General features: G+C 43.6%; 1 protein-coding gene across 2 annotated transcripts in view; it reads right to left on the reverse strand.

Annotated features, from left to right (window-relative positions):
* The window catches only part of NCAN (neurocan), a 316,793-nt gene that overhangs the window by 61,655 nt on the left and 240,246 nt on the right, over positions 1–14,892 (reverse strand). For both annotated transcript variants that reach the window (XM_068234189.1, XM_068234188.1), the window contains one exon: positions 11,926–13,242. In XM_068234189.1, the coding sequence (XP_068090290.1) occupies positions 11,926–13,242 (1,317 nt within the window). The remainder of the gene's footprint in view (positions 1–11,925; positions 13,243–14,892) is intronic.

The raw sequence follows: 14,892 nt of genomic DNA on the forward strand, positions 1-14,892 counted from the left end.
GGTGGACAGGCCAGGGGGGTTTACCTTGGTGGTGGCAGGACATCAGATGCAGCAGCCAGCAGTGGGCAAAGGTAGTGGACCTGGCAGCAAGTAAATTTAGCCCCCGGCTTGTGGCCTAGTGCAGGTAGGATGTAGGTGGCCAGGAGGTCAGCAGCACAGTCCTTTAGAGAAGATGGTGTGTCCGTGGGTGGTCCAGTGGATCCCGCAACAGCAGCGGTGGGCCGGTGCAGCTGCAGGGGGCAGATGGATGGAACCGGCAAGGCATGCTGGTGTACCCGGCAGCGGCATACCTGCACTGAGGAGCAGAAGAGCCCGCTTCTCCCCTTCATGCTGTGGCAGCGGTGTTGTGTCTGGCAGGCTCCCTTCCCAGCTCGGAGCACATGGCACCGCGATGATCAGCTGACTGTCCGCCGCATCCGATTCCCGGTCAGCTGATCCAGCGGCAGCCAGCAGTGGGCCAGGACCAGTGATGCCAGAGGAGCCTGCGCTGCACGTGTGGCGATCCCAGGGCGTGGGCGCGATCTGCCGAGCGCCCGATCAGCGGAAGGTTCCCCAGGCTGTGTGGCGGCGTTTCGGGTGGCTGGCTGAGGATGGCAGAGTCCCCGCACACGTGGCCGATCAGCTGGCATCCCTCGGCCTGCTCAAACTCTGCGGCCCACCGGCTCCCACCCGCGACCTCCGCTATTCCAGCATCTTCCCCCGCATCTTCCCCAGAGGGGGAGAGAGAGCAGGTGAGGGATAGGGGGGAGAAAGAAGAAGAAGACCGGAGCCCTGTGGCCGCGGCGTCCTGTTACGGCGCCATCTTGGATACTATGATAGCTGATAGCAGCCTGAGAGAGCTTACGGGTCTGGCGGACAGGGCACCGGCTGAGGGCGACAAAGTGAGGGTGTACTGGGAGCAGGGCAGACTGTACAGAGAGAGTATTCCCTCTGGGCCGTATGAAGTACAGGAGGAAGACCAAAGGTTGATTGTTCCCCACAGGTACAGGGAGCAGCTATTAAGAATAGCACATGAGGTGCCCCTGGCTGGTCACTTGGGGGTCCGCAAGACCAAAGCCCGTCTTGCCCACAATTTTTATTGGCCCCACATGGGGACAGATATTGCCGATTTTTGCCGGTCTTGTGTCGCATGTCAGCGGGTCGGCAAAGCAGGTGACACAGACAAAGCCCCACTGAGGCCCTTGCCCATCATAGAGGATCCTTTCCAAAGGGTTGCTGTTGACATAATTGAGCCTCTAGCAATACCCAGCAGCACAGGGAAACGTTTCATTCTCACGGTGGTAGATTATGCCACTCACTACTCTGAAGCTGTAGCTCTGAGCTCCATACGGGCAGACAAGGTTGCAGACGCATTGGTGCGCATTTTCTCACGGGTCGGTTTTCCTCGCGAAATGCTCAGCAATCACGGCCCGCAATTCATGTCGCACCTAATGGAATGCCCCTGTAAGCAAATGCAGGTAGAACACATCATGGCCAGCCCTTACCACCCCCAGACAAATGGGTTATGTGAGCGGTTCAATGGTACTCTGAAACAGATGCTAAGAATGTTTGTTGAATCGCAAGGGAGAGACTGGGAGCACTACCTGCCCCACTTACTGTTTGCTTATCGTGAGGTGCCCCAGGCATCCCCTGGGTTCTCGCCCTTTGAGCTCTTATATGGGAGAAGGGTACGCGGACCTCTCGATCTCATTCGAGAGGCCTGGGAGGGGCAGGATATGGGTCCCGGGGTCTCCATAGTGAAATACGTTCTAAAGTTCCGGAAAAAGATGGACACCCTTTTGGGGTTACTCAAGCCCAGGCCACCCAGAAGCAGTGGTATGACCAAGGAGCTAGGGAGAGAGTTTATGAGGTAGGCCGCAAGGTGTGGGTCCTAAACCCGATGCGACAGAATAAGCTGCAGGCTGCTTGGGATGGGCCCTAGGCCTATACCATACATAGGAAGATTAGTAATGTGACCTATGTGGTCGCGCTGGATGACCGAGGTAAGCAGCTGAAAACGTACTATGTCAATATGTTAAAGGAACATCATGATAGAACCGCTTGCGCTCTCCCTGTCTGCAGTTTGCTACCGGACGGTGAAGCAGAGGCCCTGGTTGACATCCTGGCCTCCACCTAGGAGACCGACTCTGTTACCGAGGTGCAGATCAATCCGGAGTTGACAGCAGAGCAGCAGGCTGGGCTATCTGATGTGCTGACCCTTTACCGTGGTACCTTTACAGCCCGTCCTGGTCTGACCAGCCTGGCTGTACACCATGTTGACACCAGAAATAACAAACCAGTTAGACAGTCAGCATATAGAGTCTCCCCTGAGGTTCTGGCCCACATCAGCAAGGAGATTGAGGAAATGCTGTCACTAGGGGTGATCCAACGGTCGCACAGCACATGGGCATCACCTGTAGTGCTAGTACCCAAACGGGACCAGACCACTCGGTTCTGTGTAGATTATTGAAAACTAAATTTGATAACTGCTTAAGATGCTTACCCAATGCCGAGGGTCGACGAACTGTTAGATAAGTTAGCTGGCGCGCAATATCTAACAATCGTGGATTTGAGTCTGGGATACTGGCAGGTCCCTCTAACAGCTGAGGCACGGGAGAGGTCTGCCTTTATCACCCCCTCAGGTCTGTTTGAATTTAATGTAATGCCTTTTGGAATGAAAACCCCCCCGGCCACCTTCCAAAGGGTTGTAAATGGTCTCCTGGAAGGGTTGGAACACTGCGCTGTCGCCTACCTAGATGACATTGCCGTGTTCAGCGCCAACTGGAAAGACCACTTAGCGCAGCTGTCACAGGTTCTGGGACGCATCACTGCAGCAGGACTAACAGTCAAGCCTAGAATGTGTCAGATAGGTATGAAACAGGTACAGTACCTGGGTAATGTGGTGGGGGGGGGAGAGCTTCGTCCAGACACGGGGAAGGTAGATGCCATTGTGTCCTGGCCCACCCCCCAAACGAAGAAACAGATTCAGTCCTTCTTAGGAACTGCTGGGTACTATAGAAAGTTTGTCCCCAACTACAGTGCCCTCGCCAAGCCATTGACATACCTCACAAAAAGGAAGCTGCCCAAGCAGATTCTCTGGACTCCAGAATGTGAACAGTCATTCACAGCTCTGAAGAGGGCCCTAGCCAGCCCTCCCGTGTTGCAAGCGCCCGACTTCAGCCAACGGTTTGTAGTCCAGATGGACGCCTCAGCCTAGGTGCTGTGTTAAGCCAGGTAAACCAAACTGGGGAAGAACATCCGATTCTGTATTTAAGTCGGAAGCTGCTACCCCGGGAGGTAGCTTACGCCACCATAGAGAAGGAGTGCTTGGCAATTGTATGGGCCCTACAAAAGCTGCAGCACTATCTCTACGGTCGCGTATTCACGGTCGTCACCGACCACAACCCTCTTAGTTGGTTACATCGGGGTTCTGGTGACAATGGCAAATTGCTGAGGTGGAGCTTAGTTCTCCAACAATATAGCTTCACTATTCAACATAGGAAGGGGAGCAATCATGGGAATGCTGATGGGCTGTCCCGTCAAGCAGAACCCACGTTGTAGGCACTGGCAGGATGACCTGGGAAGGTCATCTGCCCTGCCCCAATTTAAAGGAGGAGGTGTGGTGATATATTGGGGTGATGATGATATGTACGGTAATATGCAGAATATAGCCGCAGTATGATATCGCATGGAAGCCATATGTTTCATTTTTCTGACTATGTCACGTGTATGTCTGCTAGAAGGCAGCTGTTGCCTGGAGTTGCTAGCTTGGGGCAAGGAAATGGCTCATTAGGCCTCTAGCCCATCTGCTGTCTCAGGTGTGATGGTCTGTTTGTCAATGACCACTACATTTGCATCTGAAGGTGACCGATGGTGAATGGGAGCAGGAACTGCTAATTGGCTAACGAGCATCTGGCCAGGAAATGGCTTATTATCCCAAAAGCAGTCAAGTACCACCTTTAATCTGCTGTGATCTGCTGTGAAATACACTTTTACATGTGGAAGTTAGATCTCTGGGAATTCAATTATGTCTGGAAAGTTAATTAAAACTAGTCCTCCCCTTCCCAAGGAAGTGGCAGCCTCCAGGTGTATCTCTCAGTATAAGAAGCAGGGCCAGATGCCTAAAAAATTATCTTCTCTTGAGGGTAGCACATCGCCAGAGCTGATCCCGATCGAAATCGGTAAATCCGTGTCCCTCCACGGTTGGACATTTGCATTGGTAACGTTCACGTTCGTTTCCCTTTTATTTTGGCAACTTGTTTTGTGTGTATCGTTGTAACTTTTATTTTGTAACTTTTTACTTTGTTTTTTGTACATCTTTTGTATATATTATTTTCTGCATTGTTCCACTTTTTTTCTGGAATATTAAATCGTTATTTAATAAGTTTGACTTCTGCTGTACTAAACTAACACTCATAGCCTAGAAGAGAGTGAAGTGTAACTGTGTAAAAGTCCATGCCTGATTGTATGATTGAGCAACCCTACCGTATAAGATTGTAATTGCATTGTGTGTATGGGCACTGTTGCGCTCGACAGCAGAGTGGCTAACAGTATCGCTCGGAACGACTGTTAGTGGTTTTGCTGCACTACAGTGTAACTTGCATTACAAGTCAGTGCCTGATTGTGCCGTGTTACTGTACAACTGTACTGCGTGTGCGTGGCGTTCCCGTATTCGGCCTAAAACGCAAAGCTGACCCGAATACGAACACGTGGATTGCACGCTGAGCCCTCGACAGCCGAGTGGACGTGTCTAGCAAAAGCTAGTGGTGGCAGTAAGGAGCGTTTGAGGGGTCCCAGCCTTGTTTGTAGCTTGAATTAGGCTGCTCCCTGCTTGATCTGGTCAAACCCGCAGTCGGGAACCGTATACGCAGGCGTGCCGCGGGCCGGTTCCTGACAAGGAGCAATTAGAATGCCAGAGTGTAAAGCACAACTGACCCGAGGCAAAGCTACCTAAAATAAGCACAAAGGTAGGTTTTGCTAGGTTCTTTAGGATTCACATACCTCTGTGTGTTGTTCGTTCCTATCTTTCTTCCAGTCCCCGTAATCACTTCTTGACTTTTGGCTTAAGTCAAATTTTCAGGCAGGAAGAGGCAGGCTTGCTGTGAATTTCCCGCCTAGCACCCTTCCATTCCCTCCTCATCCCCACCCCATTTACTTCTCTTAAGTGCCAGGGAAAGTAGGGAATAGGAGGATGAGGGAACACCACAATCAAATTCACCAAATCTAATAAACTAAATGTAATTAGATCCTCTTGGGACAATATACTAAGCACGACTATGTGATTCGGGGAGAGATTTATAGGGGAGATGGAAAATAAGAACTAATGGAATGTTTGGAGCATAACAAATGGAAAGAGTGAGTATGTATATTCAGTAGAGTGTGTTTTTTAAGTCAAATATGTATGTGAAGTATGAAGAGGCAGAGTATAGATGGTTCTAGCTTAAGTTTTGCATCATATGAAGCTAAATTGTAGGAGTTAGGAAAAAGCCTAAGGTTTGTGTAATCACTAGGCTTAGGAATATTACATAGGTGAAATAGTCTATAACTTTGGTGAGCATTTGCCTTTGATTTTTTCTTTTTTTTCCTTTTTGTTTTTTTTTGTTTTGCTTTTTTGCCTTACTACAACTTTCTCTTTTAAAGTTGGAGGGAGGGATGGAAGGAAAAATAAAAAATAAAGGTTTCATTGATTAAGCGATAAACCAACAATGATGCAAAACAATAACCCGACCCAAGAGGGCTGCGGTGAAGCTTGTATCAAATGGTTGGGCATATGATACAAGAGCTGAGTTGGAAGAAAAAAAAATCACCAAATTAATTTGTGTCATCAAGCACTAGCCATATAGCTGGTGGCATAGATAATTGTTTGGAGCCTGGCCTCCTGCAGTGGACATTTGTTAATTTCCAGAAAGCCTGCTGGTTCTAGTGATGAACGTCAGATGACAGTGATGGGTCGCACATCTCCAGAGGAAACAAGGCAGCAGTGCTATGGTGCTGAAGGACAGCTCCAGGACACAAATACCTTGCTCACTATCATTCGGCATCGCTCAGGATACAGGAGCATGACTCAAGAGAATAGCTATGCTCTTAATACTGGGGCGTGGCTAAGGTGAACCTAGCAATTTAATGTGCCAGTAAATCCTAAGTGATAAGAGGTGACGAGAATCTTGCACTTTTTGAGCTTCTTATCAACTCAAATTGCATATAGCCCACGGATTCTACTATAAAGCACTAGAATGCAGGGATTCTTGTGAACATGATTAGGCATCTATTGTTCTTCTATCTCTGTCACACCTAAGTCACATGGTCACACCTGACTAGCAGCTAAATCCAGAGAGGGAGGAAGCAAGTTGTTCTGCATTTACAAGCACATTTGGCCCATTAAATCTATTCTGTCCACCACTTTGCTTTTTGTGCAATGTTTATATTACATTATCATCCTGATTGCTACTAGAATTTACTTTATTCAATTTGGGTTTAGTTGGGCTTTAAGAACTCCTTTCTATGCAAATACTGTATCAAGGATTGGACGGTTATGAAGAAATGCTCTCATTTTAAGCTGCTTTGGACACAACCGAATATTAATCTGCTAATAGACTTTAAATGACGCTCACCAGACAAACTCATTTTTCAATGGTCTTGTGAGTATGTGTGCAGCAGGTGGTTGATGACTGACTGCTATTAGCGGTAAAAGATTACTTGACCAGAGCTGGAAATCTGTCTGATTGCCACTTTCCCCCCAGACTAAAGTAGCTACAGCAGCCTGGATGCCAACTACCTGATCTTACATCTGCTCTCTACTGACATAAGCTCCAATATTCTGCAAAGCAAAGCATTTGTGTTTACGGAGCTCTCCTCCTGAGAGTGGTTAAATTGTGCTTGTTCTATAGAAGACCATATAAATCTATATCGAGTCTTAAAGTGATACTGCCCGAAAAATTGTCTGGTGAGGTTAAAGCATATACAGATATGAAGAGGAATTTACAGTTATGTGTTTTCTGGGGGTTTTTTAGTGACTGGTAAATTTTTGAGTTTATGTTTTAAATCGGTGACATCCAATAAGGAGAGTAGAAATATGTGTTGCATTTGCCTTCCTTGGTGTATGAAAGAATTTCTGTTGAAGTCCCTTAAATATTACTGTATAAATGAAATATGCTAAATATTAATTTATAAATGATGAAGTCAGTGAGTGTAAGCCCATTGTAAGAGCTACCTCACTCGGATATAACCATATCAAGCAATGCCATGCATTGATGAACACCTAAAAGTCTGAAACAGGCTGCATACATATTGGATTGATATGGCTCTGTAAAATGTATACACTATAGGCTCACTGTACACCAGCAGTTCTGGATGTAAGCCTGGCTTCAGGGGCAAAAAGAGATCATTTGCATATTTAGGAGTGATGCCTCATGGGAAACCACAGTTGCTCACTTAAAGCTAAATTATCACAAATACCCTCTGTTTATAAGAAGGCACATTTATATTTGTATTTTAAGACTGGGACATTCCACTTGTAGAGTGAAAGGCATTTATTAGTAAAGCCGTAGCTGTATTCGTAGTTGGCATCAGACTGAGTAATTGTAGCATCTGAAAGAGAAAAAGGTGCTAAATATTTCAGTGGAAAGAAGGTAGAGGAGTCACTGTATGCGAATGTGTTTTTGCCACTGAGGAAGGTTGCTGGGAGATGTTTGGACAGCAGCAGAAGGGAGAACAATGGGGGAGAACTGAGCACTTGTGACAAAGATAGTGATAAATGGGACTCTGGAGTGAAAGAGAAGTGAATAGGAGCTGAAAATAGGAAAGAGACAAATTGCTGCAGAGCTTAGAGAGTATAATAGAAAGACAAATGAAAAATGTCAAGCAGCAAAGAAATGCTAGATGTGTGAAAACTATGAAGATAACACAAAGCAAACTAACTGTGACGCAAAGAAAAACAACTAAGATGAAGGGGGGAAAAAATGGAATGAGTCAGAGAAATTATACTTCACATTAAGAAAATCTAAGAATCAATGTGCCACTTTTTTATTAGCATCACCAACCAAGATAATGCATGACCACCTAAATCCAAGCCGAAATCCATGTCATACTCAGATAACTGATTTATTGTTGTTCAGTCATATTATGAGAGCTATTTGTATATGTCACCCATTGTGCAAAGGCTGGAGATGCCAGTTTTGACATTTCAGCCTATTATGCAGGTTACTGCACATAATTAATTAGTAACACATTACTTTTTGGAAGATGGCCCCTCAAAAGTCCCTAAGAACATGCTTTTCTATAGTATACTTATATGGGATGGGGACCTGATAATTGTTCTACTCTTAATGTTATGTGGATGACGCCTAATTGGTTGTTTGAAAAAAAATAACAAAATAAAATACTTTTGGCAATGGAGTGGGAGAGAAGAGGCACAAAGTTTAAAACGACTAAACACAGTTTAAAAATAATGATGGTTTACGTCAAATGGAGAGCTATTGGTTAAGGTGTACCATAGATCAACTATTTTAAAATATTTATACATACCTGGGTCTTCCTCCAGCCCCATCTGCACAAATCAGTCCCACGCTGCTATCCTCAGTCTTCTCCAGCTCCGGCAAGTGCAGTGCACTCTCTCCATCTCCTTCTGGTGGAGAATAGTACTGCACAGGAGAGAGACGGAGAGAGCTCACTGCGCTTGTGCAGACTGGCTGCGTCTGGCCGAAATTTATGGGACCCGGTACCGGAGCTAAAGAAGAGTGGGAGCAATCCGTGCAGATGGGGCTGGAGGAAGCCCCAGGTATGTATAAATCTTTTAATATAGTTAATCTCTGGTTTCTTTTAAGGCTATAAAGTTTATTCAACACTAAAATATGATGCATTTTGCGGGCATTACCTGCTTCCTCAGGCCAAAAGCGAACAGTGTCTGGAGGTAGATTTGGAGTGCCTTTTATAGAGGTGTATGCAAGACATAGCAAATCCATTGTGCTCTGCCTCCAGACACTCCAGTTCTAACCTCTTAAGGGGTTTACCCTGAAATATCCTCTCCATATTTAGAGTTTTTTTTGTTTTTGGATAGTGACCCACCACATCATTCTGAAGATACAACACACCCGTGTGGGGACAGAATTCTCCATGCTTCTTATACTGTTTTTCCCTGTTAGCAACCAGCTTTGTAAGTACCTCTCTTTTATACACATACTTCCAATTGTTCTATATCATTACACTATATTGGTGCTCTTGGTGTTCTCCGGTTTTTTTTTCTTTTACCAGATTTTGGAGCTTCGGCCCACCACACACCCATGACAATTTTAGCAATGTGTGCTATGTACTTTTAATTTGGTGCAATATTTATAAATATGTTATCTTGAGAAAAAATGAAATGCATCTATTAAAAAACTGTGCTTTAAATTAATACTGAGGTAATAATAAACTGATGAGCTATACAATTGACTCTGACCTCGGACTCCTGAAAATGACTTTTTTTTAGATATCCCATACAGCTTCATTTTATGTTTAAATTGACTTTTTAAAAGTTTCATTGTCTCTGCTCACACAGTCTTTGAAGTATGCCAAAGTTAAATCTGTGAACTATTGACCTTTGTATCTCTTCCCTGCTCTCAGAAGTTGTTCTCTGCAAGAGAGTCCAATTAAGTCACAACTGGAGAGAGCCTGTCAGTTGCATAGCTAAATGTTAACTCTTTCAGGCCAAAAAAGAAAACAGGAATACAGCGTGGTTATTTGTACTGTAAATACACATCTATGGCATCATGTCACCTTGGTATTCTTTTAAGAAGGATGTGACTTGTGAAGTGCACACAGAGCAGTTTGTTGGCTGCGGAGCCCCAGCAGTGTCCTGCTAAAGGCACAGCAATGTAGTGCTCTGATCTCTAGTGACAGAGCGACACCATTCAGCCGCAGTCCTCTCTAGAGAGATACTGCCTGCCAGGAAGCCGCCCATGGGACATGCACAGTAATTGATGTCAAGTTCTGCAGGGCTGGCCGTAGCTGCTCAAGGCTGCTTAGATTCATGTACAACATTCTCCTCAGAGAGGATCAGATGAAACATGGGCGCATAGGGGGTGCCAGTACCTGAAATGGCCAACATATGCACATATAAAATAACAAACATATAGTGCCCCTGGGTCCCTTCTGAGTCATTGACTCAGAACAAATATGCAGATGAGAGCTTGCACACAACGCTCCTTATTTATCTGCATTTTTCTATATATTTCCATGTATTCCCTGTCATCATTTATCAGAAACAGACGAAACATAAACAAGCAGTCCCCACTTAAAACGACCATATGGTATAATAAAACTAGCTATCGCTATAACAGTTATGTTACATTTACGACTGCTGACTGTATTTGAAGACGTTATTTCCAACAGGAGCCACTGCCACAAATGTCAAGGCTCTGTGGGTTAAAATGAAGCTGTTATTTTGGGAATATTTACAGGGAGCAGAAACACTTATTCTACACATTAAATTTATGACTTGCTCAGAATGGCCTCGCTGGGCCTCATTAACAGAGTGCTGTAGCAATATTCTCCTTGCCTTGATTGGCAGAAAGCACAAAGGATACCCATGGTTGCCATGGAAACTGTGTCACCTGGACATATGGATGCAGCGGTGGCCTCCAATTGCTTAACTTACTTAGTGTGAAAAGGAAGCACGACATGGTAGAAAGTTAATTGGTTTCTAGTGCTCATATTTTTGTTTTAATTGTATTTAGGTAACCCCATCATTTTAATGAGTCATAGCTTGAAACGCCTGTTTTTTTTAATACAGATTCTAACAAAATCATTGCCTCTGCATGGTATTACTGGATAATAATAAATGTAAATATATGGCAGAGTAATACCCTCTTCTAACATCCTTCATACTAACATGGATTTATATTTTCCCAAGATACTCTTGTTTATATGTTTATTACTGTTCCTAATGAGTTGCATTACACATAAGGGAGGCTGTTAGGCATAGATAATTGTTCTCACAGGATTCTCTCCATGCCAAATACCATGAAGAACTGTCAGTTGTCAGTACTAGGGAGGAGTAGAGGAGGAGAAGATCCATTTGTTTCTCTTTCCCTTACGCTGGCTTGTAACCCTTTCAGCGTGCATCCAATTCCCCATCTATCAGCTAGGCCACCAACAGGCACTGATTGTTCAGCACGGGCAGAAGAGAAGTATCCTGTGCATAGACGCAAGTCAGGATTTGTGTATAGACACTGAAAAATGACCCTCCTATAACTCTATAACTAATACAGACAAAATTTTAACCAAGTTTATATTTAGTATTGGGTTGCCTTTTATTTTGCTTTGCTTAAAAGTCCTAGTTCAAGCACTTTTTAAAAACAATTTCATAGAAATGCAATTTAAAAAAAAATGTGCATCTAAAATTTGATTTAAAAAATGTTTATTTTTTTGCAACATGGAATTCTGCATCGTCCCCTGCATGCTATCATGCAGACGACTGTATACACAGTCTATAGCCTCTCTCAGTCCTTACTCCTGCCTCCCTTCTAGAGAAAACCCAGCCCCTGACAGTATCAAGTGTCATGGTGGGCCAACTGCAGTCCCTGTGGAAGCCACGCCTCTCTAGTGACCAACAGCTAATGACAGGTACTAGAGAGATGTGACTTCAGTGGGGATCTTCTGTGGTCCCACCATGATGTCACAAACATCACTACTCCTGGGGATAGTTAAACCAACAGACTCCAGGGAATCAATAAGGGAGGAGGGCATTGGGCTGGACAAGAAGGGTTTTGGTTATACAGACACTTCCGTCACTGTCCGCTTGCAATCTTTATTAGATTTATATATTGCAATATTAAAGCATCTTTAACATTTTGTTTTGCACTTTTCTTTATATGCAATTACAGATGTATGATGTGCATTAAAAATGTTCTCAAACTAAAGCTTTAAAAATTTTACAAGAAAAAATACCATACACTAAATAAGATGTACCTTGTGCACTATGTTCATCAAGAAGCCATTGTGTGCTGTCTTCTTCTCCACCACTTCCCAGGTCTTCATCCTTTTCCAGAGATAATGTTTGTTCCATTTCACTATCTACTGTAGAACCCAACATAGCAGTAGTGTCAGATGGAATGATAGTTACATAGGAAGGTTGTACAGAAAATCCATGAATATCACTATGGTGGTCCACCCTAAGATCTGGAGTTGGTGTGGCTGTTCCAGTATCTATTGGAGTAAAAGAAGCTACAGGTGACAGTGAGTCAACATGTTCATACGGTTTTGGTGTTCTATAAGCAACTGTCACTCTGTCTTCTGTTGCCAAGAGGGAGTCTGTAGTGAAAGTACTGGTACCGGAATCAGAGTCATTTTCCACAACTGAATTAATATTTTCTGCAGCTGTCATTCTCTTTCCAGGTCCCTTGCTAGGTATGTGCTTAGCTTCATAAGAACTGTCTTGTAAACTCTGTGTTGAATAGATTTTACTGTCAAAGCTCATATCATGAGTGGACACTTCTTGATAGGTAGCAGCTGTGGGTTGGCTCTCCATGTCAGTCAGCACACTTTTTGAGACTTCTGTAGCCTTTTGCAAAGTTACATTGCTTAGCCATGTTTTGGATCCTTTTAGATTACTCAATATGTGATCTGATTTCTCAGTGTTTTCATGAATTGCTTCTGGTTTGTCCTTTTCATGATGGCTTGAAAGTGGAAATGTATTTGATAGATCAGAGTCCTGTTGACCAGAGTTAGAATTAGGAACCTTTGTTGGTAGCACATTCATATCAGCAAGGCTACTTGTTCCATGTGTTTCAATCTGATGCAAAGACAAGGCTAAATTTTCTGAGAATGTCTTCTGTTTGCCTCGTCGTTCCTGGAAATTAGAATATCTTTCTCCTTTGGTTGGTAAGAAAGAGTCATCTAAGTTATGTGTTAACAGGGCTAAACCAGTGGGATTGGGCATTTCAAAAGGCAGTTTTCTCTCATTATTATCAATTAGGTCTCCTGAAAACCCTTCAGCATCTTCTCCATCTGTGGTTTTTTGATCCGTACCTGTGAGCACTTCAGAACCCTCACCATCTCTTAAATCTGTATGGGAGTCACTTGCAGGTGGTAAGTCTTCCAATGATCCATGGTTTCTTTCTTGTTTTGCATCATAACGTTCTATTCTCTCAGTTCTTAGGGGCTCTTTAGTTGGTGAATGTACAAATTTTGCCTGTTTATTGCCTACTGTTGAAAAACTAGCATCTTCTTGAGATGTCCTCATTGGTAGTTGTCCTGTTTTCTCAGCCTCTTCCAAGTCAGTCAGTCCTATGTGATAAAAAAAATAATAATTTATAGCTGTGTAAACGTAGACATTTTCCATTCAGTATGCTAGAAACACTATAGTATGCTTTCATGACATATAATTCATCATTTTTTAGTGTACTGTCACTTTTTTAGAAAGGCTTGAATGAACACAAATGCAAATAAGCAAGCAATGTAGCAGTATATAAACAATACTTTATATCAGCACAGCATATCAACACAACTGAAAGGTTGCCCGAAAAGACATGAGACATAATGAGTTATGTATGCAGGGTCCCAATCCTACATAAAACTAGGCTGTGATCCTTTTTTTTTTCTCACTATAAAGGTTAAGAATGCAGAGCTGTACATGAATTCTCTACAGTCAGTCAAACTGTAGCATCACTCTCACTGATAACATATTTGAGCTGATAAAAAACATGAAGAAGGGCAGGAGCCCGAAACAGCGGACTGTCTTGCCTATTGGTTCTTTTTAATGTGTTTTTTATACTAATAAAACAAAGATTTATCCTAAAGAGGTGGTGCGGACTTCCATTTTGATCTACTACTACTATTCTCTGTGGTATCCGGAGACAAGCCCTGCACACCTCACCCCCCTTTCTTTTTACTAAGGGTGGTGTGCCAGAAGAGTGCGATTGGCTCTTTCTTATAAATTGTGATAGGGACATAATTTAAATGGTGTTATAACCGTGACAAATGGGCAAATAAAATACATACGTTTTAATTATGATAGCATGTATTAATTTTAAACTATAATGGCCGAAAACTGAGAAATAATGATTTTTTTCCATTTCTTTTTTAATCTTCCTGTTAAAATGGATTTAGAAAAAAATAATTCTTAGCAAAATGTACTACCCAAAGAAAGCCTAATTAGTGTCAGAAAAAACAAGATATAGATCAATTAATTGTGATAAGTAGCGATAAAGTTATTGGCGAATAAATGGGAGGTGAACGTTGCTCGCATGCATACAATTTTCGACACTAGGCTAAAGTGGTTAAAGTTACAGAGCCATACTAATCCAACTTGTTTACTACAGCTGTTTCCAGCTACATTGGCCCCTCATCAGTCTGGCTCCATGAGTAGGACTTGGGTGGTAGCAGTACTTACTTAAAGGAATACTATTGATACCCAAGTGTTCTAAAATGACAGTGTGCAAATAATGTCTAAGTAGCTGTGTAAACATTTTCTTCTTTTCATGTTAAATATCAGAGGCAAAAACTGTAATTTATTGAGGGTAGGATTTAGCTATATTGGGACAAATCAATTGCAGAAGGGGTGTCTGCTTCAATGCACAGCCAGATTTGCATTTCAGACTACAGAAAGAAAATATCAAACATATCAAACTCTGAAAGCAAAAACAGTATGAAAAGCTGTGACAATTAGTTACATTTCCTCTTCTCTCTTCAGACACTTCAGTTAGAAACACAGGCAGAGCAGGGACAAGGTCCTCCAGCACCCAAGGCTGAGACACCAAAGTGCTCCCCTCCATCCCTCCCACCCCGGCCGTCACACACTGATTGCTATTAAACTAAGCGGCCCCTCCATCCCTCCCACCCCAGCCATCACACACTGATTGCTATTACACTAAGAGGCTCCTCCCCATCCCTCCCACCCCAGCCGTCACACACTGATTGCTATTACACTAAGAGGCC

The sequence above is a fragment of the Hyperolius riggenbachi genome, chromosome 1 (assembly GCF_040937935.1).
Source record: "Hyperolius riggenbachi isolate aHypRig1 chromosome 1, aHypRig1.pri, whole genome shotgun sequence".
NCBI classification, from domain to species: Eukaryota; Metazoa; Chordata; class Amphibia; order Anura; family Hyperoliidae; genus Hyperolius; species Hyperolius riggenbachi.